The sequence below is a fragment of the Candoia aspera genome, chromosome 11 (genome assembly GCF_035149785.1).
Source record: "Candoia aspera isolate rCanAsp1 chromosome 11, rCanAsp1.hap2, whole genome shotgun sequence".
Classification (NCBI taxonomy): Eukaryota; Metazoa; Chordata; class Lepidosauria; order Squamata; family Boidae; genus Candoia; species Candoia aspera.
In genome coordinates, this window is record NC_086163.1 from 24,301,971 (window position 1) to 24,327,106 (window position 25,136).

The window sequence follows — 25,136 nt, forward strand, 5'->3', positions numbered from 1 at the left end:
GGGCAGCCATTCTTTCCCAGCGCGGCCGCCTTCCCCGCGGTTTGCGAGGAGCTGCGGATTGAAAGACCCCAGCGGGTCCTTTGTGGCCGGGGAGGGGGGCCCGTTTCACCCGGGCCTTTCCTAGCGGAAGGGAGAAGCCCCCTTCGCCTCCCTCCGGCTCACCTCCCAGACGGGTCGGCAGCGGGAGAAGCCCCTGTCCCCCCTCCGCCTGGGGCGCCCCCCCGGGATTCCGCCCAAAGGCAGCCGCGGCGCCGCAGCAATTCCCGGGTCCGGCCGGGAGCAACAGCCCTTTTCCTTGCGCAACTTCCTCGGGGGGTGGGGGGCGCCCCCACTTCCACCCCTGCACGGGGGGAGGCTTGGCCCCGCTCCCTTCCCGCCCTCTTCAGGCTCGCAGGTGAAGCAGCCCCCTCCCCCCCCGCCAGGTGGCCGTCGGGGCTTACGTGGGATCCGCGGCCGGTTTTTGCGGCCGCTCCCGGGCGCCGGAGGTTTGGAGACCCCGAAGCGCGGACCGCGGCTCCCCGCAGTAACCGGGTTTCGTGGCTTTAGGCTGAACACCGGGTGTTACAGGAAAAAGCGCCGCAGCCGTCCTTCTGCGGAATGAATGGAAGGTGTGAGCGGTGTTTACAGACGCGTATTTGGAGACAGTCTCTCCGCAAAGGCCTTCAGCGTTACGTTACGCGGTAGAACTCCGAAGCGAAGCCAAACCGAAGAGACAAGGCTCTGGGTTGTTCGGGTAAACCAGCGTGTCTCAACCTCGGCGACTTTAAGATGGGTGGACATGCCGTCTGGGGAATTCTGGGAGTTGAAGTCCACCCATCTTAAAGTCGCCGAGGTTGAGACACGCCGGCGTAAACCCTGCCCGAGGCAGGCTAGCAAGTTACAAACCGCAATTAAGGGGCGGGCGGAAAGCAGCTGGCGGACGAGCTGCCACTCGGCCGGGGGCCGGGACGAGGCGCCCCATTGCTTGGGGGGGTGACCGCGGACGCTGGCGCGGAATAGGCCCGTCTGCCCCCAGGCTCTGGGCGCGCTGCCCCCTCCTTGAACGGGATGAACGGGTGGCAGAAAACGGGGCAGGGTTAGTGCAAAGGCTCTGGGATGAGTTCACACGTTGCCCTAAGCCCGGGTGTGAGAAGCGGCCCTCTCCACTGGCCCCAGCCCGGCGCATGAACGTCCTTGAGCTGCGGGGGTGCGGCCTAAGGCGCGCCGGGTGACCGCTACTGCCCCCGCGGCCTCCCTGGGGCGCGCGGCGGCGGCGGAGCGTCGCGCCCGGCCTGGGGAGGAGAAGGAGGGGCGCGGCGCCTTTAAGAGCGCGGCGGCGCCAGCGCGGGAAAAGCGGGGGCGGGGCTGCGGCCGGCCGCGAAGGTGGCTACTTTGTCGCGCCGGGCCGAGCGTTCCAGCGCCGCGGCGGGATGGCGCAGCTCCGCCTGACCGACTTCTTCGCGCAGAGCCGGGCCGGCCCGGCGGGGCCGCGGGGCGCCAAGCGGCGGAAGGTGCAGGCCGGGGGCGCGGGGCAGCCGGAGCCGGGCGGCGGCGGCGGCGGCGGCGGCGGCGGCGGCGGCAGCAGCAGCAGCAGCAGCAGCCCCGAGCGGAAGCCGCCGCTGGCTCCGCCGCGAACGCCGCTCGGCTCCGGGCCCCCGCCGGCCGGGCCGCTCAGCCGGAAGAGGCGCCGGTCGGAGCCGGAGCTGGCAGCGGAGCAGGCTCCCGTCGCCCCGCGCCGCCGCCTGCCCGAAGCGGGGGCCCGGAAGAAGCTGCTGATGCCCGAGGACGAGGCGGCGGCGGCGGTGAGCGGCCCCCTTTGCCGTCCTGCGCGGAAGCGGCGCCCGCCGCTGGCCGTCCGGGGCCCTGGTCCGGGCCGACGGCCTGCCGCCTTGCTGCGGCGTGGGCGGGAGCGCTCCCCGGACGGGGCTGCCGGCCGAGGGGCGCTCTGGCCGCAGCCATTTTGAGCCCGGCCGGATCAGGCCCCGTGCCCGCTGGGGGGCTGCCTGGTGCCCGCACGTGGCTCCGATGCTGCTCCGGGATTCCGAGTGTTGTTTTTTCCCCCGAACAAAGCTGTCTAACCCGTGCTAATACTTGGTCGTGTGAATGGGTCCCCACTCCCCCCCCTTCCTGCCAAACTTTTCTAGGCTGCCTGTTCTTGCCCACTGACAGGCCCGCACAAGTCTCTGGCCGGCTGGGTGCCCTCTTCCGCTTTGCCCCATCTCAGCTTGACTGCCAGGACCAGGACCCCGTGGGGTGCAGGGGGTGAACCCCGATGGTGGACTGGTTGTGGGTCTGAAGGTCTGCTTCCCCTTCAGGTCTCCGGCTGCCTGGTTTCCCCTGCACCGTTGGGCCCTCCCAGCCCCTCCACCCTGGATAAGAAGGCGAAGGAGCTTGTGAATGGGATTCTCTCGCCACGTCTGAAGTTGGGGGCGACCTCAGTAAGTGCGGCCAGGCTGGGGGAGGAGGTGAGCATCCCTCCCCTTCCTGTTTGTAATGGGGAAGATGTTGGGGCGTGTGGGGAGAGGAATGGCACAGGGTGAACCGCAGCTTTGCCAAATTTCACCTTGGATGTTGAGCATCACCTGTTCAGCAGAAGTGGGCTGAATGCTACCTTCGTGCCCACCCGCCAAGCTGTTCCCTTTCTAGCAAGCAACATTTTGCACAGCCCAGAATAGGCATGAGGAAGAGCCAGATGGATTAAAGGCTTGAGCTGAGCTTGAAGTCACAGGTGCCAACCCCGCTCACCGTTCCTCTCTGTATCTTTGTGTCCTGGCCAGCCTCTCTTGCTTGCACGCACGCACACACACACACACAAACAAACCCCGTCTATAAGCAGCTTCGTGTGCTGCCTTTTCCCGGAGGCAGAGGTTTTGCAGAGGGGGGAGAGGGCATTGCACAATCCTAGCCCAGCGCAAAATTGGGGGACAGGCAGCCGCCTTGCTGAGACCCCTTGCCTTCTGCAGGATGAGTCCAAAGAGCGGCTCCTGGAGCTGAGAGGCCATCTGGGAAAGATCCACAGCCTGGTGCAGAAGGTCAAGGGGGGTGCTACTGGCCTGGAAGCCGGTGGCGACCTAAAGAGCCGACTGAAGCGGGCCCGGTTGCTGGAATCCAGGATCCGCGAGAGGAAGCTTTCCCTGAAGGAGGAAGGGAGAGGGGTCTCTCGACCCCAGGAAGAAAGAAAGGATCTCAAATTAACAGCAGAGACCAGGTGGGAAAACAGCTCTGTCAATCGATCGGCCCACTCGGAAGCAGAGCTGGGGGGCCCCAAGCCTATTGATTGTAGGCAGGGAGGTGTCACACGCAGGACGTGTTGAATAAGCCATGACTAGCTGGCTTTGCCCACGTTGCAAGTCAGAAGAGGTCCCTTAGGCTGTGGCGTAGGGCAAAAGCTTTCTGGATCCCTGATTCTTGTCCGTTGGGTGCAGCGGGAGAATGATAGAAGAACAGCTGGCTTAAGGGTGTCCATAAATGATCATGGCCAGAGGTGACAACTTTCTGTCCCAAGGCCAGGCTCCTACTGAGGAGGGGGCACATGGCCTCTGCCCGGTTTCTCACGGGATGGGTGTAGAGCAGCCTTTCTTGACCTTTTGACCCTGGAGGAGCCCTTGAAATATTTCTCAGGCCTCGGGGAACCCCTGCCCATTCAGGCTCAAATGTAGGTCAGAAGTTACAAAATCATATTCGTTTCATGGGTAGGCCTGTATAGATGCATGAACAGTGTTCTTAAACTAAAAATAAAGAATGAAACTTACCTCTTTAATGTGAAGCTGCCCAAATGTGAAATAATTTTTTAAATAAATCGTGCTCTCCCAGGGAACCCCTCGGGACCTCTCTCGGAACCCAAGGGTGCCGCGGAACCCTGGTGGAGAGGAACATGGAGATGGCCTTGACAAAGGAGTGACAAAGGAAATCACAGCAACCCTCTCTTGGTTCTCTTTGGTATAAGGGGGCCAGAGGGAAGCTCCGGGGGGGGAGCGGGCTTTCAAGAACCTGTCATCGTAACTGTCAGCCCAACAAGATAGACCAGACCACGAAAGCAATACGATGCGGGCCAGGCCTACCTTTCTTGTAATTGCTGTAGTAACAGAACCTTGCAGGTCTGAATGTGCTTCCCCCTTCGTGTGAATGAGGGAGGGACGCATCGGCGACATTTGCTCAAGCTATTTTCTTGGCCCGGGCCCAAGCCACTCTTACCTAACTATTGCTCTCTCCTGTCCTTCAAGGCCATTCCCATTTCCCTCTACAGTACCTCAGGCCAGCGTCTCTCAAGCTCAGCAACTTTAAGATGGATGGACTTCAGCTCTTGAAGTCAGCATTGCTGGCTGGGGAGTTCCAGGGGTTGAAGTCCATCCATCTTAAGGCTGCTGAGGTTGAGAGACGCTGGCTTAGGCCGTGAAGTAGCGTTCCTGTCTGCTTCCTCAAGTGGCCCACCTGAGGGGGCTGACAGCAGGCTTGAGCGAGAGGCCCACAGCTTAAAACCTCTCCCCTTCTTGCTAGCGGGGTGCCGGCCCACCAGCGCTTCCACACCCTCGCGGAAGCTGTCCCCCCTGGTCTTCTGCTGCCGTACAAGTACAAGGTGCTGGCTGAGATGTTCCGCAGCACAGACACCCTTGTGGCAATGATGTTCAACCGCTTGGAAACGGTGACCTTTGCCAGGGTCAAGCAAGGCGTGCAGGAGATGATGCACAAGTGAGTTTCTCTTTTTTCCCTAAGGGCGGATGGAAGGCACAGAAAGAGTACCTCATTTGGCCCTTTGGGGGCAGCCAGCTTTTCCCCCAAATGCAGAAATGGCCATCTTTTGACCTGGTCCTTCTAGCTGGGGGAGGAGATCAGGTGCCGGATCAGCCGGACTCCTGGGCACCAACGTAAGCTCTGCGTGGCTTTGCCTCTAGACCCAGGACCTTTCCTTGGGGCTCGCTGCAGGGCACCGCTCCCCATCTACACAGGGTTCGCCCGCTATCTTCCAGAAGGCTAGTGTTGCCCGCTAATCTGCTTCCTGTCCTGTAGGCGGTTTGAAGAACGGCACGTGGGGCAGATAAAAACGGTGTATCCGAGTTCTTACGTTCTGCGCCGAGAGAGAAACATCCCCACCTTTGGCGGAGGGGACAGGCGAAGCGTCTACCAGCTGACCATCGAACCAATGCTGGGGGCAGGTGCGCATGGGCAGCAGGCCATCTGCATCCTACAGAAGCCTCCGAGAGCCCAGGAGGAGACAGGCTCCGTGGGGCGGGGAGGGGAGGGGAGGGGGAAGGGGTTGGCCTCAGCGTCTTCCCTTGTGCACTGATTCCTCTGCTCACTTCTAGGCGAGAAACTGACCGCATCCCTGCTGATGGAACGCAGAGGCATCTTCTGCAGGAACTTGACAGCCATTGTCAAAGAGCACCACAAGGCAAGCGCTTCTGGGGCGCAGGCCAGCCACCCCTTCCTCCCTTGCTAGCGGGAGGACACCAGGGGCAGGAATGTGGCATTTCCCAAGCGTTGACTTCTGCTGGGTCCCCTCCCAGGCGTTCCTGGCTTCTCTCAACCCTCCGATGGCGATAGCGGAGCATGAGCTGACACGCTGGCACCCTCGGTTCCGAGTAGATGAGGTGCCCGATATCGTGCCCGCTGAGCTGCCCCAGCCTCCCCAGGTGGACAGAGTTACCACAGCACAGGAGGTGCTGGCCAAGGCTCATGGCACGCTGACACCCAAGGTATGGCCCGGTGGGGGGTCAGGAGAATGTGGAAGAGTGGAGCTGGGCATGGTGTTGCCCCGGTTGGTCTATACTCTGCAAGCCTTTGCAGTGATTTTAGAAAGAGCACGTGCATTTCTCACCTCCCCAAATAGATGGGAAAGGCCCTGGCTAACCTGGTTCTGAGGACGGCAGAAACCAGTCCCTCGCCCTTGCAGCCTCCTCGCCCAGCTCCGCCTGGAACCCCCAACAGCCTGAAAGGCGTCTCGCAGTCCTTGGTAGAAAGGGTGAGTTTACGGTCTCCTTGAACCGGGGCTGCTGCTCGCGCGGGGTGCTGCCAGCTTCCCAGGGTGGCTCTTGGCCTGTCCCTGAGGTCCAGCCACCTTCAGTGCCTTCGACTGAGCTTGTGTCTTCCTCTGAGGTGGGGGGGAGGACAGTCCCTTTCTCAGCTGCCCCCGTCCGCCAGGAGAGGTGGCTGGTCGTGGCCAGCCCTGCTCTGTGGGAAGCCCCAGGCTGCCCCCTTACCCACCTCCCCTCCCTCCAGGTCAGAGCCAAGGAAGCGCAGAAGCTGCAGGCGCTGATGACGCAGAACCCCCAGCAGGAGCAGCGGCTGGCGATGCTGGGCCGCCTGCCGGACATGGCGCGCATCCTCCGCAACGTCTTTGTGGCGGAGAAGAAGCAGGCCCTCTCCATGGAGGTGGCGTGCCAGCGGATGGTGGAGAGCTACAGGGCTCTCATGCCTGTGGGTAAGGAAGGCAGGCGGGCTCCAGGGGTGGGGAGGGGAGGCCCCCTGAGCTGCACTCTGGCAATAGTATTTGTCCTGAATTACTCAATAACCATAATGCCAAACCATCTTTGGCTTAGCGTGGAGTGAAGCTGGTCAGCAAGAGCAAGGCAGCCCAGGTGGCTCAGCAGCTCCCCACAGGAAGACCTTCTCCTGTTCTGTCGCCCACCTTCCAAGATATTTCCTGCGCTAACCCCTCCAAGCCTTTCCTAAACAAAAGTCCAATCTGGTTGGTCCATCCAGCGCAGGGTGGCTTACACCGGCTGGCAGTTGGTTTCCAGAGATTCAGCAGGAAACACCCTGGGTTGTAGCCGAAAGGGCCAGAGGTCTGATCTGCAAAAGAACTGCTGTCCTGCTAAGCCATGGGTCAGTCCCTCCATGATGTTCCCCCTGGAGGGGCTGTAGGATCCCCCCTCCAGCAATGGCTTCCCTGGTGTGCCTGGGAAGATAACTGCCCACTGAGCAACACAGGAGATGCAGGCACTGCTGATCTAACCCGAGCCCCCCTTTTCCCTGCAGGAGAGATGGAAAAACACCTCCACCTCTTTGCGGAGCTCCTGCCGGACTGGGTGCGCATCCTTCCCATCCGCAAAGAGAATTATGTGAAGCTGGACAAAACAGTCAACCTCAATATTGTCACCAAGAGGCTGGCTGCGAGGAAGCAGGACGAGGAGAAACTCTGATGGGGGGGGGGAGATCCCCTGAAAATAGACTTGCTGAGGGGCTCTGTTTTCTAGGAAAACTTCCTGGGGGAGCATGCCCTTTCTTGTCCTTGCTCTAGAGGGAAGTAAGAGGGTGGATTTTTCCCTCCCATGGAAAACTCCCCAGCTTTTTCAGCACAGCCGTGACTTGACGGGCAGAATAAGAGGATTCAACAAAACACTTTTTTTTTTAAAGGCACAAAACATTCTGTCTCTGGGCAGCTTGGAAAAGGTGTGGCTGCTTTTCCAGGAAGGAGTGGGGAGGATTGGAATCTGGCATTTGCTTGATAGCAACTAGGGGCGATTTGTTCTGTTTTTTTAAAAGAAAGGCTTGCTCTGTCTTAGGATGTGATTTGCATGTGAAACTTGGCATTAAACTCCACTTATCAAGCTGGACAAGCACATCTCTGCCCACCCCCACCCCCTGTTTTAAAGGCAAGCAGGGCCCCAAGGCTGGTTCCAGCCCTACATTCTGCTGCATTGCTAACCTTAACAGCCACACAGAAGTGCCCCAAAACACAGACACCCTTGGCCAATCCGTCTCCTTGCAGGTTTTGCCCCAGAACAGCAGCACAACGGAGACTTCTCTCTAGCAAGATGGTGCCCCATCCTACCCCCCCAACTCCTGCAGCCACAAGACCTTAAGGAAGCACGCAACAGAAAGGTAAAAGAGCACCGTGTATTTAATAGCAAATTGTTACTACATCTTTTATGCCATCAGAAGTGTTTGCTCATTGAGGTGACTTCTAGGGTAGCAGGATGGGGAACCCTCCAGTCACAGCGTAACTCTATCCCTGCAGGGGAGCCTGCCTACAAAGTAATCCAGACCATGTGCACAGACACGTTTAGCCTCTACGCTAGCTGGTCTATCAAAACGGAGCTGCCAGGAACATGCACAAGACCAAGCCTGTTGCAAGGGCTTAGAGCGAAGATAAACTGAAATGGTTCTGTGGCTGGGTTGCTTAAGACCCCGCAAACTGGCTGCCTGGGGGTGGTTTGCCCAGCCTATTTCCTTTGCTCTGTTTAGCTCCTGGGAGAGGAGGGAAGAAACAGTCTGCGTGGTAGTTTTGGGGGGCAGATCCATGTGTGCCCTGGCTATAACCCTGGCACAGCAGGGTTCCATTGCAAAAGCTCTTTGGCTGCCAATGACTCAGCTTTCAAAGTGTGTTTAAAATGCCTGGCGTGTTGTTTAACTGTACAAGCACTGCATGGCACATTCCTGATTGCTCAAGTCTGACCAACCTGCAAGGAAGTGGCAAGGCCCCGCCACTCTGGTAAAGTCCAAGACTCCCTTGGCCCTTGACCCAAAGACTCTTTCAAAGTCCAGTTGTGCAGCAAAAGCTGGGTGCCTCCAGTTGGAGCCCAGGGCCAATTACTGAGGGGGGCAGGGGTAAGACAAGCCGAACTAGAGATTGGACTAGAGATTGGGTTGCAGGGAGAACTACCAGAAGGCACGGCTTCTCAGGACATCAGTTGTATTGCACTAGAGAGTAGAGAGGGAAGGGCTTGAGCGCCTCTGTGCCTTTGAGGAAGGTGAGCTCTATGAGGACCAGGCAATCCAAGATGTCAGCCTGGAGCTTCGTCATCAGCTCGCAGGCGGCTCGCATGGTACCTGGGGGGGGGCAAGGGACGGAGAGATGCTGTTAGGTGGGTCAAGAGGATGATGGAAAAACATTTTGATAAGTTTGGATCCCACCTTTCCTCGAGGAATGCAAGGCGCCGCACATCACCCTCCCACCCCCAGTCTCATCTCTGCAGCAACATCCCTGTGAGAGGCGGTGAGCAAGAGAATGTGACCGTCCCAAAATCCCGCTGTAGGGCTGCTGTGATCAAAGGGGGCCTGAACCCTGCTCCCGACGGAGCACCTTGGCCACACCACTACCCTGGGTGCTAATCCCGATGGCCGCATTGCCTCTGGATTTAGATGCCATCTCCCTCTCCCCACCAGTTGGGGGGGTGGGACTTGGAAGGAAGGGACCCTGTCCCACCTGTGGGCCTGCAACAGGCACGTGACTGCCATGAGAGCAGAAGGCTGGGGGCATTAACCCTTTGGTCGGATCCTCTACAGTCTTTAAGTGCCAGGAACAATGCCGTGGCTAGACACACCATGCTAAGACCACCCCCCCTTTTTTTTCTTTTGCTGTAAAGGTGAACTAAATTGCCATGCCAGGTCCTGGACTGAATTTACTCCCCCCCACCCCTCCTTCCTTTATTTTGCAATTTAGTCCACTTCCTGGGCACTCCTTCTGGGAAATCCTCACATTTCCCCCAATCCCCCCTGCACGGCACGGCACAGCATGTTCTTCTACAGCAGCAGAAGTTGCAAAGCATCTTGAAGCAAAATTGAGAGATTGCAAGATTTGTCCTGGTGTTGCAAGCAGCCTGGCTAAAACGCTGCAGATCGCTCGTGTGTGGCAAACAAGCACATCCAGTGCTGCCAAGGGAAGCCCTTATTAAGGCATATGGTAAAATAGGATTTTAAAAAGGAGTCGGGGGGGGGGGGAGAAAGCCAGCCCAGCCTTGAAGCATTTCATTTTGCGAGCCTTGAAATGCAAGGTGTTGCGGATGTTGCCTTAAGCCCTGCATTCAGCCCTGAGGCTGGGAATGATGGGAGCTATGGTGTGCTTCTTTATGGAATGCTGTGCCTCCTAGAGCCAGCCCTGAAAATATAGAGAGCGCCCGCTCCCCAGCTTGGAATAAAAGAAGCCTATTGCAAGCCCCCTTCCCCACCCGGCCAGCAGCTGGGGATTGGGCCTACCTCCTGTTGCAAGCAAGTCGTCCACTATGATGACCTTCTGTCCTGGCTTCACTGCGTCCTTCTGGACCTCCAGCTCGGCCTGCAGGAAGGAGGAGAACAAACCAGCTTTGATCTTAATCCAGCAGATCGCCCCTGGCAGGCTAAGCGCCACTTGGGTGCTTTTTATTCTCAGAAGCACATCTGCCAGAGCTGGGCCTGCATCGACAACATACCTTGCCATATTCCAGAGCGTAGGAGATGGATTCTGTGGATCCCGGGAGCTTCCCTTTCTTGCGGATGAGCACAAATCCAACTCCCAGCCTCTGGGCCAAAACTGGCCCAAAGAGGAAGCCGCGGGAATCAAGGCCTAGCAGGAGCAGAGTGAAGAAGGGGTCACCCCAGCGGGCAAGTCCATTGGGAGGCTAGAGGTGCCTCTACAAGCGGCAGGCGAGGTGACGCACCCCGTGCCTGGCTGGAGAAACGCCAAGCAAGCCACTGTGCCAATAAAACCCGGCACGGTGGGGAGAAAGCCAAGCTCGGCCTTTCACTGGGGTGGACAAGGAAGGCTCAGGGGAAAAGTTTCCCAGGGAAGACAGAAGTGGGACGTGAGTCTGTAAAGAATATTTTAGACAAAAGCTAAAACGCTAACCTATTGCGACCCTTTGAGAAGTATCTCGCCGGACTGCGAGAAGAGGGGACCGCAGACCCGCAGGATGCCGGTTCTCCCCAGACTGGAGCGGGCCTTTGTCTTGGTAAACTGAAAGCTACACGAGGGAGGTCAAACTCACCTCCCCGGCCGGGCCGTGTGACTCACCTGCAATGTAGTCGATGTGCTGGTGGGAGGCCCTAATATGGGATTCCAGCAGGTCGATGGCGGCTCTGAAGACGAGGGGGTCCTTCAAGATGGGGCTGATGTCCCTGGGGGAGGGGGAAAGGATGGCGAGGGATGCCAGCCAGTTGGAAGCCCCCCCTCAGGAAAGCAGGAACGCCCCCGGGGGCGCGCTTTTCTGCAGCTCAAGGGGCGGGGGAGGGCCTGCCTCACGCGGGGCTGCCCTGCGAGACCCCCGAAGCCTGGCTCGGCTCTGCGTGGCTCCCCGAGGCGATTCAAGGGGCGCCTGAGGATCCCGGGACCACCTCCTCTTGCGGGGGGGGGGGGAGAAGCGGCCGGGAGTCCCCACTGCCACGAGGTCCCTTCAGCCCCCGGGGCTGGCCTTCCCCTCGATCCACCGGTAGGTTCTCCTTCGGGCTGGGGGCGGCGCAGCGCGGCGCTCCCGCGTGGCTCCCCCCCCCTCCGGGCTCTGCAGGAGGGCAGCGCTGGGACGCCCCGCCCGCCGCCGCCGCCGCCGCCGCCGCCCGGGCCCTTACCGGAAAATGACCCCGGGCGACGGGAAGTCCGGGAAGTCGCGAATCCGCTCGCGGATGAGGCGCCGCTTCTGCTCCTCTTCGGCGCTCATGGCGAAAAGGAGCCAGCTGCCTGCCAAGAGCAACTCGCATGCGCGGGGCGGAGGGAGGGTGGCGCGCCGGGAGGAACCATTGCTGCTGGCGGGGGGGAGGCAGGCGGGAAGCAGGCGGGGGAGGGGCTCGCCGGGCGAGCGCAACATCTGGAGGGGCGGCGAGCCTTCCTCCGCCCCCCCCTTTGCGGGACAGGATCGGCCATTCCGGGAGGGCCCCGCCCCAGGTGAGCCTCCCTGGCAGCGCCGAGGGGCTCCTTCCTTCCCTCCCTCGCAGCCGGGACGGGCCGCCTCCCCCGGGAGCCCCTCCGCCCGGCCTGCAGCGCCGCGAGACCCCGGGCTCTCGGCAGCCCCGCCCGGCTGCGCCGTCCCCGGCCGGGCCGTGCTCGCGGGCCACCGGCGAAAGCCCCGCGAGCACGGGGGACCGCCCGCCCGCCCGCGATCCGAAGCACCCGCGGAACGGCTGGATTCTGGCTGAAACTTGCCCAGCTTTTCCTCGCACGGGACCCTGGGTGGGTTTGGAAAGCCGAAGGCTAAAACGTACCGCACTGGGGTGCAAGTCGGGAGCTCGGCTGTGCCTTATGGGCGCAGTTCTTCCAAGAGTGCCCGCTTGCAGGCCCAGGCGATGGACAGGACGGGGGGGGCGGGTGGACGCAACCCCTCGGTTGCAGAACCTCATCGAATGACTTTGGGCCCCCGATTTCCATGCAGCTTTTTTTTCTTCTTTTACAAAGCTGGTGTGGAGGAAAAATGGAAGAGGAAGAATCCGATCTAGTGCACCGCTACTTCCTGATAATTAGGCAGGACATGACCTAATCAATAAAATAGTTCTGTTTCCGTAATCTGCTGCTTGAGGTCATTAAAAAATTAATGCAGTTGAACGAAAAAGACCTGCAGAGGCTACCCCTGCAGAAGAATTTGCGTTTCTTAGAAAGCTTTTTGGGGGGTAAAGCAGGCCAGGCGAAGCTGTTTTTCACAGCTGCTCCTGTGGAGACCCAGATCTTCCCAAAGACAAATTATTTCCATCAACATCAAAAACAGTCTAACAACCATCCTGAGCTGGCTGGCCCTTCCCAACCTGAGAAACCATCACTGACCAAGCATGTGCAGAGAATTTTCACGGCTGTGCAGCATAGCTGGGAAGAGAGAGACGAGTTGTGGGGAAGGCTAGCTTCCTGCAGTTCTGTGAGCAAGTTCCTCAGTGTTAATCTAGTGCTCTTACTCACTGGAGGTGAGTTTGTTGACTGCTAGGTCTTCCAAACAACCTTGCAAGGCAGACTATTGTTTTAAAGTTTGGTGGGAAAGTGGCTTGCTAAAGGAGATGCACATCCAAGGGCAATTTTTAAGTTCCTGCCTGCACAGGAGTCTCCTTAAATGAAAATGAACCACGCAGCAGCACTGTTTAAGCAGGAACATCAAGAAATCAACACCTTAGCTCAGAGTTCAGTGCTCAGATGCACTTTGAGCAACACGTGCCACACTGTGATGCGGCAGCTCTGCCTTTCCCGGCATCTTGGAGTGTTCAAGCACCAAAGTCAAGGTCTCCGTTTCAAAAGCAGGGACTTCTAGCATCCATTGCCTTATTTTGGCAAAGAATTCCAGGAAAAGACACGGTGACACCACTCAAATATTATATCAGCCTTCATTTCTTACAATTGCACAGCAGTATCTCTTAAAAATTGGCATCAACAGATATAAAACTAATTCTGTCAGAATAGTTCCTTTTTTAAAAAAAAAACACAGTAACAGTAGCTCCTTCATGGAAGGATTTGGCACTTCCCGAGAAGCGAGGGGTTGGAATACTGGGGACCTGCATCTTGAAAAGGGTGTTAGTCATGGTTGTTGCATAGAGTAAAAGCCCCAGAATTCTGGCTCTTGCCATGAGCGAGCCAGGGGTTTCGATGGCACTGGTCTGTGGACAAGAAGGCAGGCGCAGCCTTGCCTTCTAACTTATTCTTGAGCATCTGTTCTGCATAGCCACACTGCCACTGAATGACGAGGTCCCATTTTGGTGTTGGTATAAGGCAGTGTTTCTCAACCTCGGCAACTTTAAGATATGTGGACTTCAACTCCCAGAATTCCCCAGCCAGCATACGCTGGCTGGGGAATTCTGGGAGCTGAAGTCCACATATCTTAAAGTTGCCGAGGTTGAGAAACCCCACTGTAAGGAGCTACGGACAGGCGAGTCGCTTCCTCAGTCAGTGGTTCCACAACCCTTTTCCAGCCTGATTCCTCTGTGCCCCCCAGCTGCGCTCTTACACCCCACAAGCACTGCCGGGGCTCCTCTTGCAGAAGCAACCTCACGCCCCGTGGGATCACGTCGTGGTCCTCAAACGTTCCCCTGCACAATGGAGCCCAGCATGGTAAATCTGCTGGAGCTGTGGAACCCGCACGCCTTCTGGTGGCACCAAGATGCCCCCTCCGATCCGGGTGCGCACACCCTTCTGCCTCGCAACCGGTTCAGGGGAGGCGGTTTCTTGGAGAGGAGAGCTTGCAGCTGGCAAGGGTGAGGAGCACTCCCGCATCTCCTGAGGGGCTCAGTTTGGAGAGATTAAAGTCACCCGAGATCAAGGACGAAGACCCACGGGCCAAGGCGGCCCTTCTGAAACAATCCTTGCCATGCCTTCTTCTGAACGAGCAGCAGCAGCAGCAGCAGCAGCAGCAGCCGGCCTCACCTTCCCCAGGGCTGGGTGGCCCCAGCTGCTGGACAGCGGCGAGTGGGGCTTGCCAAGGCCAGGCACTCAGTGAGGCCAAAAGCACTTCTTTGGGTCGGGAGGGGGAGGTTTCAAACACTTCCCCAGCTTCTCACAGCCCGGAGGAGCCCAGTTCTGAGAGAGAGAGAGAGGGAGGGAGGGAGGGAGGGAGAGCAGGTGTGCGTTAGCCATCATTACACATCACTGCAAAAGCGAGGGCTCTTGCGCTACTGTGAAACCGGCCCTGGATCTCTGGGCTTCCACGAAAGTGGCACCCTTGGGAGCTGAGCAGCTGAAACCCCTGCAAAGCTAGTGGCTGAGCAATAATACCGGGCATAATGGGCAGAGAAAGACCGGAAAGGACCCTCCCTAACCTTTCAGGCTGTATAGGAGACAGCGGGAGATTTGTACTTTCAGACTTGCAAGGTTCTGTAAACGTAGTCTTACAGTAAGGTAGAATTAGCTCATCTGGTTGTTTCCTGTCTGGTCTGTCTGGGAAGGCTGGCAGCTGGCTGCGGCTGATGGCCCATCCCGTCGGATGGGAAGAGAGGTGCCGGGCCTCCCTGCGGCCATTCAACACGCCAACTGGAGAAGGCTGCGCTCTGCAGGCCCTTGAGCTCCTGAGCGAAGCGAGAGATCAGCGAACAGACCAAGGGAGCCCTGCCCGCAAGCGTGCGGCTGCCCTCTTAGTCTTGCTTCTTTTGCGCACTGTCACCCTCGGGGCAGGGCCTTTTTCGCTTCAAGATACTCCTTTCCTTATAACCTGTATAGCACAGCACGTGACACGCGTGGGCAATGATCAATCCTTAGCAGAGGGATACTTGGGAAGGGCTGCCCCGTGATCGGGATACTCGGCTTGCTGCGCAGCAAAAGCAGCACCCGGATCCGGCAGCCCGGTCTTCTTGGCGTCAGGTTCAGGCATCCCTTTCCGCCCGCCCCTGCACGATTCGGGGCAGACTCGAGTCCTCTTCTGGTGTCACAGTCAGTAACAGACCTTTGTGCAGCTGGCAGGAGGAAGGGCCAGCCCCAGACTCAGACAGGCGCCATAATTATTCTGCGCAGGCGCATTTGCAGAGATCATCCAAGGAGCACAGGGGAAGACGGCAGTCTCAGAAGGCCAAGGGTGAGACCGATAAGAACATTCTGCGTTAACGAGCAGTGTGATGGATTAGTCTGGCAATTGATGGATTAGAAGGCATTTACATAGCGACACTGAATGGGGGAACCGAGCCTCGGTCCCTCTGCGGCTTGCTGGAATTAGCTCAAATTTTGCAGCGGAGAGGCAATGTCAGGAAGGAGAGAATGCCCTTCTGGCTTCCAAGGAAGAGACGACTCCCTCCTGGGCACGGAAGCAGGATCAGGAGAGGGAGGATCAGCAGCCACTGGAGCGACCCCACGGGGGGCAGAGTGTTGCTCTGTGTCCCACGTGCCATGGGCAGCCCTTCCTACAACACAGGAGGAGGAAGAAGCTTCTCCCGAGCCAGGTACCGACACTGGGCACTAGGAGAGAGAGCTCTCTGGTAGTACCTCCATTTGCCTTTGCCCGTCTCTGGCCGCCTCCTTCAACCGCAGCCTCTTCCCCTTGAAATTCATTTGGTCAAAGCATCTCTGGAGAGGGGAAGTGCCAGCCCCCACGCCCAGCCCAATCTCCCCACGCTGGCTAATGCGGACAAGCCCTGGACTGCAGCATACAAACCACATTTGGATCCCAGTCAGCCCAGCGGACCTCCCTGGCTTGCCTCCTCTCCCCGCTCCTTGGGCAACCTGTGCCGTCTTCCACCTCTCTTTCTTGCACGTGGGTAAAGACTGCCTCACCTCCACCTCCCGCGCAGCACTTACAGCATCTTCTCCCCCCACGGCTCCAACTCTCCCTCTCTGCAGCCCACCTGCCCGCGGAAGGACCCGGCTGCTGCTCGCTAAAGGTCATCCTTGCCCGCTGGCCTTGCTTTTATTGGTGTTGCTTAGCACGAGAATGAAGGAGAGCGAGCGTCTGCGCGTGTGGAAGAGCGCCTCCCTGGGCTCTGAATTCTGCGTGGCTGACGCCAGGGGGCAACGGCGCCCAGCCAGGAGAGCAGGAGGCATCCGAAAGCCCACGCTCTCGCTCTCTCTCTCTCTCTGGGCGACTTAAAGAACAATTAGCGGGGCTTTCAAGCCCATTTTTCACTTCCAAGATGCCAAGGGGAGGAACTGAGACCGTGGGGCAGAACGCATTATCGTCCCATTACGCTCAGCCTCTTAAGAGAACCGGAGAGAAGCCTCGTGTACCGCAAAAGCTATTTGTGTGCTGTCCTAAGCCATCCTGTGGTCTGTGTGGTTTTGGCTTGTAAATCAAACCATTGTGGCTTGTAAACTATGGTTCGTGGCTTAGCCCAATGTAAACCTAGGGAATTGTGGTCTGTTCAATAAGCATGGTTCCATAAACCTTGGCTTAGGGCTCTGGGTGAACTAGAATACCCTGACTTAACTGCTGCAAAGGCCGGGTTCTTCAGGCTCATTTATGTTTTGGTCCCTTACCATGACCGCCTTGTCACAGACGTTCAGCTGAGGCTGCCCAGGCACCAGTGTTGCCTTGTGCTGTTGGACAACGGGAGAAATTCTTTCCAAAACAGATTGGTATTCAGCGCTGGAGAAGCTGAAATAGAACAGCAGCTGTCACAGACCCCAAAATGCAGGGGATGCTGATATACCTGGCCAGAGATACGCCATGCCCCAGCTCCAACTGTTTACTAAGCCACACATTGGTTGACGACACACTAACCAGTGTGCAAACCCAGCCAACTGAGGTTTTGCAGAACCCCAGAACTGGATGAACCCCTTTGAGGCAATCCAGTCTAACGCACCATTCAGTGCAGGAATCCAAATGAAAGCCCCCCCCCCCCAGATGACTGTCTCATATGTGCCCAAAGACACCTAGTGAAGGGGAACCTCTTTCTCTTTTGGGATCAAGCTACGCATCCAGCTGTGCCAGGTTACTCTGTAAAAGGCAGAAGAGTGTTTCTCATCAACTGCTTCCTGATCCTTTTTAATTAAGGATCTCAGAGACTGCAAGTGAAGATTTCTGCCTCCAGAGCAGATCCCCCACCACCGGGCTGCACATCAGCAACCAGACTTGTCTCCCCACTCCCTGGCAGAGCAGCGGCTCTGGGGGACGGTCAACAACCCCCCAGCAGGAGAAAGTTCCCTTCATCCCAACAAAACTCCCTGCGAACTAACACAGGGCTCCTGAGCTAACAGCTCTAGTCTGGGGACAAGGGAGTTGCTATGATTTTATCCTTCTGCCTTAAGGAGAAGCTGGAAATTGCTCCCCACTCGGCCCCCTTATTTTTATCAAGATTATAAACTTGGGCAGGTGTTTAAGTGGCGTAATGCTCCTTTTCACCGTATTATTTCAAGCACATCTTAAACAAGGGACTGATAGCCGGCAATCTCATTCTGTCCATCATATTAAAAGTCACTTAGGGAGCAAAGAACTGCAGATTACATTTAGGGAGAAATAGAAACAATTGCCCACTCAGGGCTCCCTTTTGCTTCTGGTCTGAGTGCCCCCCACTGCCAGGCTATAACTAGCTCACGTCCTTTCCCAAGATCAGCCTCATTCATAAACCTGGAACGTGGCAATTTCCAGTAATCCCCATCAATACCATCCTCGTGGACAATCTTCCAGTGCCCCCAAGCAAGCACGTGATGTGTGTGCGCATGTTTGCAATCAAGCTCAGTGGTGGGGCTGGACCACAACCCAGAGCAAAATGGAAGGATGCATGCAAGGGGAAGTGGTTCAAGCTGGTGAACTGATCTTGCTTTCTCAGCTATGAAGCCGATTTCGAGGGATCCCCTGCAATGCAAAACGGGCCTTGGGCACAGCTGACTGGGGAATTCTGGGAGCTGAAGTCCACTCTTCTTAAAGCTGCCAAGGCCGAGAAGCACTGTTCTACAAGGACAGAAGAAGCTGCCCTAGGTGGAGGCGGCCCACCCATCATTCGGTATGCATGGCCCGCTCCTCAGCTCAAGAAAGAACTGAATGGTGGCTCTTCGGCAGGCCAGCCTTAGCCTCCCATCCCTCCCAAGGTGGAAGGCCAGCAGCAGCATCCCAGAGCCAGCTGTTCCCGCTTCCTCCCCAGAGCGGCATGAACTGACAGCAGGCCAGGCCAGGTCCACACTCTGGCTCCCAGGGACATGGGCACGGCACAGGAGCATCGGGTCTCAACGGCAAGCTGCTCAACCCCCGGGAGTCAGAGCCACCTCCGCAGCACGCAAGGCCAAAAACGACAAGGGCATTCATGTCTCGCACCCACAACTTTCATGGTGGCAATAGGGCTACGCCTGGACAGGTGTTTCAAATGCCTATCGCCTTGCAAGCAGCCAGGCAGCTCTGCCCCCAGGCCACCCTACATTTACATTCCATGTCTTCAAGCCTACCGAGGAGAGGGTGGGAATTGCAGTGGAGGAATGAAAGCGAAGAGCGCTCGGGTGAGCAGGTGGTGCGGAGAGGAGTCGGCTTGCAAGATTCCCTGTGTGCATGGAATTATTCCAGGCGCAGGATGAAGGAGCAGAGTGGACGGAGTCCAGGGTCATGACGCTAATTAACACTTTACCTCTGGGAGGTCCCCAGAGAGCCAGTCGGGGATGGCTTGGAGGCACGAGGTCCCAGGCACAGGTGTGACGCGTGTTTAGTTCATTTAGCATAATCGTGTTCCTGCAATTTGTTCCCTACTCCTCCCACTTGAGGCAGATCTGGACAGAGCTTGTTCCACTGTTAACCCTGCTGTGGCCTGCAGCATAAAGTCAGCTTGGAGCGGACAGGAAGGGGCTGGGGGAACATACTGCCTCCACCCCAGGCGGTCCCAAGCTTCGTGTCCTTTGCCTTCCCTTCCCAGCCTCACTCATCACACGGCTGCCTGCAGCCGCTGAATCCCAGGGACGATAACCCAACTGCCAACACAATTGGGGTTATCTGCAGTCACGTGTGTGCATATGACACAGTCAGGACTTGGTAACGGTGGCAGGAGTGGGCCCCAGGAAGGCCTCACGTCCTCTCCTTGTTCACTATTCAGATTCTTGTATTAAAAGGAAGGTGCCCTTCACTCACGTGGCTCCACTGCTTCAGCTGCAGGGAAGGACCTGAGGGCCCGGCAGCAGCTTTTCCGCCCTTAAAGCCTGCCAGTTTGGACCCCAAGTACCCGGAGGATCCCTTCCTTCAGTGTGAACCTGGTTCTTGCAGGCCACCTTCTCTGCCTCCCCCATCTCAAGAAAATGGGGAGGGGGCTTCCTTGGGGGTGGCTCCCTGCTTATAGAATGCTCTCCCTGGGAGGCTGACCAGGCTCCACTTGCAGCCGAGCAAGCACAGTCTCATGCTCCCTCATCCTTCACACCTGAGAGCCAGTTGGGTGTAGCGGTGAAGGCACAGGCCAGAAACTGGGAGGCCGTGAGTTCTAGTCCTGCCTTAGGTGCTGGGCGACCTTGGGCCAGTCACTTTCTCTCAGCCCTAGGAAGAAGGCAAGGGCAAACCACTTTCGAAAAATCTTGCCAAGAAAACTGAAGGGACTTGTCCAGGGAGTCACCAGGAGTCAACACTGACTTGAAGGCACTTCCTTTACATTTTGATTGATGCTAATTTCCAGGCCCTACCTTAAGCCAGCCTTCTCCAACCTGGCACTCCCTGCTGGGACTGTAGACATTACTGACCCAATAATGGAGGTGGCCAAGTTAGGGGCAGGTGGCCTGGATGGTTTTGAAAGTGGGCAGGGAAAGTTGTGTAGGAGGAGGAACACGGTCTGCGAACATCAAGTTGTAGCTTTGGGAAGCCAGCTGCTTGGCCTCTAGTCCAGTCCAGACCTCAGCAACTTTAAGGTGTGTGGACTTGAACTCACAGCTGGTTGAGCAGTATCGCTCTAGTCTAATCTAACTTCATAGCCTGCTTGCATCCTGATGGAACAAGCCTACTGTCTCCTCGATGGCAGTCTATGGAAAAAGGGGCCAGGAGGTTGGTACTCCCAGATGGAAAGCTTCCCATAGACACCAGCATTCTTCCCCTTCCCCGTGGACAGAAATACTGACTGTTTTGCTCACTTGCAGGCAACATGGCCCTTGCTGGTACATGCTTGGAGTCAAATTATCTCTGGACAATAAAGTGCTTGTCTCCCCCCCTCCCCTGGCCTCATAGGGATTCCCAACAGGCTGGCCACCAAAGGGGATAATTAAGTTAAATTAACAGACACACCCAACATGCCCGCTGCCCTAGAACATCCCTGCAGCTGAAAATGACTGAATTGCAATGAAGAAAAGAAAACCTGGGATGTTTCTGCCATGACTGGAGACCTGAGGGGGTTTCAACGTGAGCACCTCGAAGCAGCAGCAAGAATGGACAGTGAGAGAAGAAAGGCAGCAGCAGCAGCAGCAGCAGCAAAAATTTGCCCTGGTTCTTGTGTGGTTGGCCCTGTTCCTTGCATTGGTCTTTTTTGCTTCATTCCTCCAGACCCTCCAGCAGGAGTAGAGTCTTCAAACAACACACCAAACTCGAAGATGCCCGGTTAGCACGAACACTTGTCCTCTACCTTATTTATAGGAATTCTACGCAAATTGCCAGCGTGTAAAAACCCACTGGGTAGCCCTAAGTCCCCAGCTTGTGATCACATCTGAATTTCTCCGGCCTGCAATTATTACAGACTAAGAGAGAGGCCATCGCAAGAAGGACCTGACAGTGCTGAAAAGCAGGAGGATTTGAAAAACAGGCTTCTGGAGTGCTGATTAGCTGCAGGGTTGGAAGCAGCAGCAAACCAAGGGCCTCTGGGGGCGGCACAGGCTCCCCTTTCACCCGAGGAAGGAAGCACAAAAGCTCCGCTATTTAAAAGCGGGGAGGGGAGGAAAGGAATTCCAGCTCTGCCCCTTCCGAAAGCACCACGTGGATGGAGCCCTGCTTCCCCCCTCCCGCCGGCTCCAGCTGGCAGTCTTGGACACAGCTGCTGGTCTTCTCTGGAGCTGCGTGGCTTTCCTACCATTCGCTATGTTCCCAAGGCGGCTGGGCGAAAGAGGAGACAGGGAATATGCTGCCTAGGGAACGATCAGATAAAAGGCAGAGGAGCCGGCAACTGAGTAACATCCAGAGAAAGAAAGAAACTTAGGAAGGATCCGCCCTAACTGATCAGGTGGTAAATAGGGACAGCGGGAGGTTTGTGCTTTCAGACGTGCAAAATTCGGTTAATGTAGCCTGACAATAAACTAGAGGCAGTTCATCCGGTCGTGTTTCCTGCTTGGTCTGCCTGGGAGTGCTCACACTGTTGCAATGGGGGCTTCCCATTCAGACTGGGGGCCTGCCAGTCCCCAGAGGAGGATTAAAAGAGGGCAACAAGAGGGTCTCAACCCCCCCAAAGGAAAACCAACGAATGGTGAAGGATCATACGCGGTCTCCTTGTCTTCCCTCCCCTGAAGGTCCACATAATCTCTTACCCCTCCCTGGACGGAAGGCTCGCCTCTCTCAGCTGCCTCCCCAGGCCTCACCTGATCGGATACTTTTCTCCGGGGTCCCTTCCCAAGTGGAACAGCAGCGGGAGCTTGGAGTGTTCTTCTTGGTCATGGGTGGTGACTCCAGAAACGTTCTGCCCAGGGCAGAAATCGATGCCCTGCAGTGCCAGAAGAGGAGGAGGAAGTCAGTAGTGAAGCCGGGTAGCAAGGGGCTGGGCAAAGGGGGGCAGAGAGATGCTCCCTCCCCAGGGGCGGCCAAGGCCCGAACGCTCCTGGTTTCTTTGGCCAGAACCTCTGGGTGTGAGATTCAGGACACCCAGAAGCAAATGAACACAGGCCAGGGGTTGAGATGACTTTAACCTTCAACAACGAGATTGTGTGCTTCAATCTAGGTTTTGAATGAGTATTTGCCTCTTGCTCTTTTAGTCACTTCTGTTTGTCCTGTGTGTGCAGAAAAAGGGAATACAGGTATTTTAGATGAATAAATAGAAATACTAACGCCCCTCCTCCGCAAGTGTGCATCTGCACACAAACTGGCTACTAGACTTAAATTGATGGCAGAAGATTTCCTAATTTATTTCATAAATGTTCTTATTTCCTGCTGCTGGGAAGCTCAAGAAACATCTTTCCAATTGCTCTCCATCCAGGCATTGACCATATCCGGACCTCTGGGTGCATCAAGCTAAAATGTGAAGCGTTCCTTCTCAGATACTCTCTCCCTCCCTCTCACTTACTTACTGTAGTATTCACTCACACACACACACACACACGATGTTAGGAACTGCTAGGAGTCCACCCTCTGGATTCATTCAGCCACATCTGAGCACAGAAGCGTGCAGGCTGGAACATCTCCGGTGGCAACCCAGACTTCTCAGGCACAGCAGTGATTCATGGCAACCTGCCTGGCCAATCACCCCTGTTCAGAAAAAGGGCACCCCCCTCCCACTCCCTATTCGGGTGGAGGCCCTGCTTAGGAAAAGACAGCGCCCAGTCTGAGGGTGCCTTCACTGCTTCTGGTGCAGTTTTAACCCTGAGCCTAGAACAGAAATACGCCAAGAGACTTCATAACCGATGGAGACCTTCCCGGACCTGAATGTACCAAACATCTCACCCCTGGCAGGCTGTCTGGATCTATATACGTGGCAAAAGGAGAACAGGCACGGCAGAAAAGAGGGCAAATGGGTGGCTGCGTCTGAGAAACCTAATTCCCAACTCTCTCAATTATCAAAGGGTAGGACAGATGATGGGGGATGGGAGGAAGGGAGAAGGTTCCACAGGAAAGTGCTCAAGGATGGGAGTGCCAGTCCTCTGCTTCAAATGGCATTCTCCATCCTTGCACTTCAGGACTCTACGAGCTTATTCTAATCTTGCTTAACCTCGGCAGGGGACAGAAAGGAATGAGGGTGCCTCTTCCAAGAACTCCCTCCTCCCTATCGCTGATGGTTGCAGCAGCTCAGCCGGTCCAACCGGATTCCCCACTGAAGCTGGCTTTCCCGGACCACCGCTGCTTCCATAGGAGACCCAGGGCAGCTATTTAAGGGAGGGTTGAGAGGTGGCGCAGCTGTACTGCTTGCACATAAAACAAGCATTCAGCTGAAAAGTCTCCACAGACGTCATCGGAGGGGATTTGATTGGCAAACAATTTTCTAAAAATATCCTGTGTGTCTTTAATGGATAGGCTGGTCAGTGGAGCAGTTAATATTCTGCTTTTCAATAAAGTGAGAAAGGTTAGAAGCTCATGAAATCCCATTTACCTGCACAGAGCTATAGATTCCTGTCTCAGTGGCTGGGAAGAAAGAAAGGGGAGAGAGGGGCTTGAAGGGCTGCAGCAGGCAACCCATAATGGATTTTAAATGGCTATGGAAGTGATTGACCTTTTCACCTTCTGCTGCCCAGACCTCGGAGACCCAGCAAGCTTTGCTTTTCCACAAAGTAAAAGCCCAAACCTATTTAGGAAGAAAAGGAAAGTAATACGATGACAGCGACAACAGCTTATAAAAGCCAAGACCGGAACACACGAGTTGCAATTTGGATGCAAATCAAAAAGGCTATTTAATTAAGAGTGTGCTAATGAGTATGGAGCTCCTCTGGTGCAAATGTTTTCATTCGAGGTAAGAATTTATTCTCTGGGTATTTGCTGCCATGCTGTTCTGTTTACAGAGCGCCTTGCCTTCTCACGTTAACGCAGGCTTGTAATTAGGCATTTGACTAATCACCTAGGGTGGGCTAAAATCTATCTCCAGGTCATCAGACACAGGCCCCACCCCCACCCCAGTCAACAGACAGGTTAAGACTGAGGACGCGCTGTGCAGCACTGGGGCTGTGGCACCGCCCCCCCCCCTCGCAAAAGCCTGCTTTTGCTCCCAACACAAAACGGACCGCTTGGGCCGACGGGCAACCCTCTGGCACCAACCGTATTTCTCCCAAGGGAGACTGCAGCTGCTCCTTCTTTCCTGAAAAGAAAAACCTGAGGAGCATCCTGCTCCCTCCGCATTCCTTAATGCCTTTGCACATCAGCTCAAACGCAAAGATCCTCCACTGCTTCCGTACATCTAGTGCACTGCTTAGAAGCCTACAGCAATCTATTTCAGTAGCTGCTAGCCCAAACTAACAAACATCACGGGACATCTGGGGTGCCAGCTTGGAAGCTCGGCAGCCTAATCCCAGGTGTAACCCAGAATGTAAATTCTTATTAAAAGAACCGGAAAGATTTGCCAGACTTAAAAAACAGCCGAGAATCCTCCAGCCTGCCTGTCCAAGAACGCAACTGATTTCCCCTGCTAAACAGCAGCCTTCTTTCACCCTACTGAAATGCTAATGACTTCCCAGAAGCTTCCCGAATCCATTTCGCAAGTATAAGGAACTGCCAATCCTCTTCAGGGGCCGGGCATGCCCTGGTCTGCCTCTGTGCTGCTTCTCAACAGCTTAACTTTCCCCCTTTCTCCCTAACACATACAACAGTCTTGGTCACCCTGCTCTGGGGTTGCTATGTTCCTGCATCTGTTTCCCAGCCAACAACCACAGATGCTCAAGGAATATGAACATGAGGCTAAGCAGCAGGCGGGTGTCAGTTGGCTTTCTGGCAAGTACGTACGTTAACATCCTGTGACTTTGGCAACCCATCACCTGGGCACCAACCCCGATCATTCTGTTGTGGATACGCTGTCCACTCAGCCAACCGTGTCTTCCTGCAGAAGCTTCATTTTCCAATAGTCACGGAAGACAGCACAAGAAGAGGAAAGAGATACTAAAACTAACAACAACAGTAACAACAGAAGTGTCTCATGGGCTGAGCCAGGAAACCTGGTGACCACATTGGCTCTTAGGCTGCAATCATTCCATGGAGCAGGAGGTTATTTTCATGGACACAGAGGGCTTCCAGTAAAAGGAATGATAACCTGTGCCCTCTGGAAATTTCAGATGATAAATCCCACAATAAGGTTTGGTTACTGGCCATTCCGGCCAGGGATGGAGATGGAGAGCACCAGGTTGTCTATGACTGCTCTGGGACGAGGATACGGAATGGGATCTTCCCACACAGAAAAAGCTCCTTCCCAGCAGATGCTGTTGAACAAAAATCGCCTCCCCCACGTTCACTGTCTGAAAGGGGCTTGGGGGGAGGGGATCAAATGTCTCCTTCAAGCAGAAGTCAGCGCTGGCT

General features: G+C 56.2%; 3 protein-coding genes across 4 annotated transcripts in view; 1 reads left to right on the forward strand and 2 right to left on the reverse strand.

Moving 5' to 3' along the window:
- Positions 1-1,407: 1,407 nt before the first annotated feature.
- Positions 1,408-7,328, forward strand: CDT1 (chromatin licensing and DNA replication factor 1). Its single transcript, XM_063313154.1, has 12 exons — positions 1,408-1,542; positions 1,732-1,878; positions 2,124-2,227; positions 2,295-2,444; positions 2,943-3,187; positions 4,477-4,668; positions 4,987-5,132; positions 5,283-5,368; positions 5,484-5,672; positions 5,807-5,938; positions 6,196-6,397; positions 6,955-7,328. Exons 1-12 carry the CDS (start codon positions 1,410-1,412, stop codon positions 7,116-7,118), a joined length of 1,890 nt encoding a protein of 629 aa, XP_063169224.1. The 5' UTR covers positions 1,408-1,409; the 3' UTR covers positions 7,119-7,328.
- A 473-nt stretch (positions 7,329-7,801) lies between these two features.
- On the reverse strand, positions 7,802-11,372 carry APRT (adenine phosphoribosyltransferase). Its single transcript, XM_063312667.1, has 5 exons — positions 11,239-11,372; positions 10,688-10,791; positions 10,107-10,240; positions 9,895-9,973; positions 7,802-8,748 (listed from the first exon to the last, which is right to left on the reverse strand). The coding sequence occupies exons 1-5, from the start codon at positions 11,325-11,327 to the stop codon at positions 8,606-8,608; spliced, it is 549 nt and encodes a 182-aa protein (XP_063168737.1). The 5' UTR covers positions 11,328-11,372; the 3' UTR covers positions 7,802-8,605.
- A 1,448-nt stretch (positions 11,373-12,820) lies between these two features.
- Positions 12,821-25,136, reverse strand: part of GALNS (galactosamine (N-acetyl)-6-sulfatase) — a 35,887-nt gene continuing 23,571 nt past the window's right edge. Inside the window, exons 11-13 of one of the 2 annotated variants that reach the window (XM_063313051.1) lie at positions 21,512-21,633; positions 16,532-16,649; positions 12,821-14,152 (exon numbers count right to left, since the gene is read on the reverse strand). In XM_063313051.1, the coding sequence (XP_063169121.1) occupies positions 16,555-16,649; positions 21,512-21,633 (217 nt within the window). In that variant the 3' untranslated portion in view covers positions 12,821-14,152; positions 16,532-16,554. The remainder of the gene's footprint in view (positions 14,153-16,531; positions 16,650-21,511; positions 21,634-25,136) is intronic. The other variant, XM_063313050.1, reaches the window with a different exon arrangement.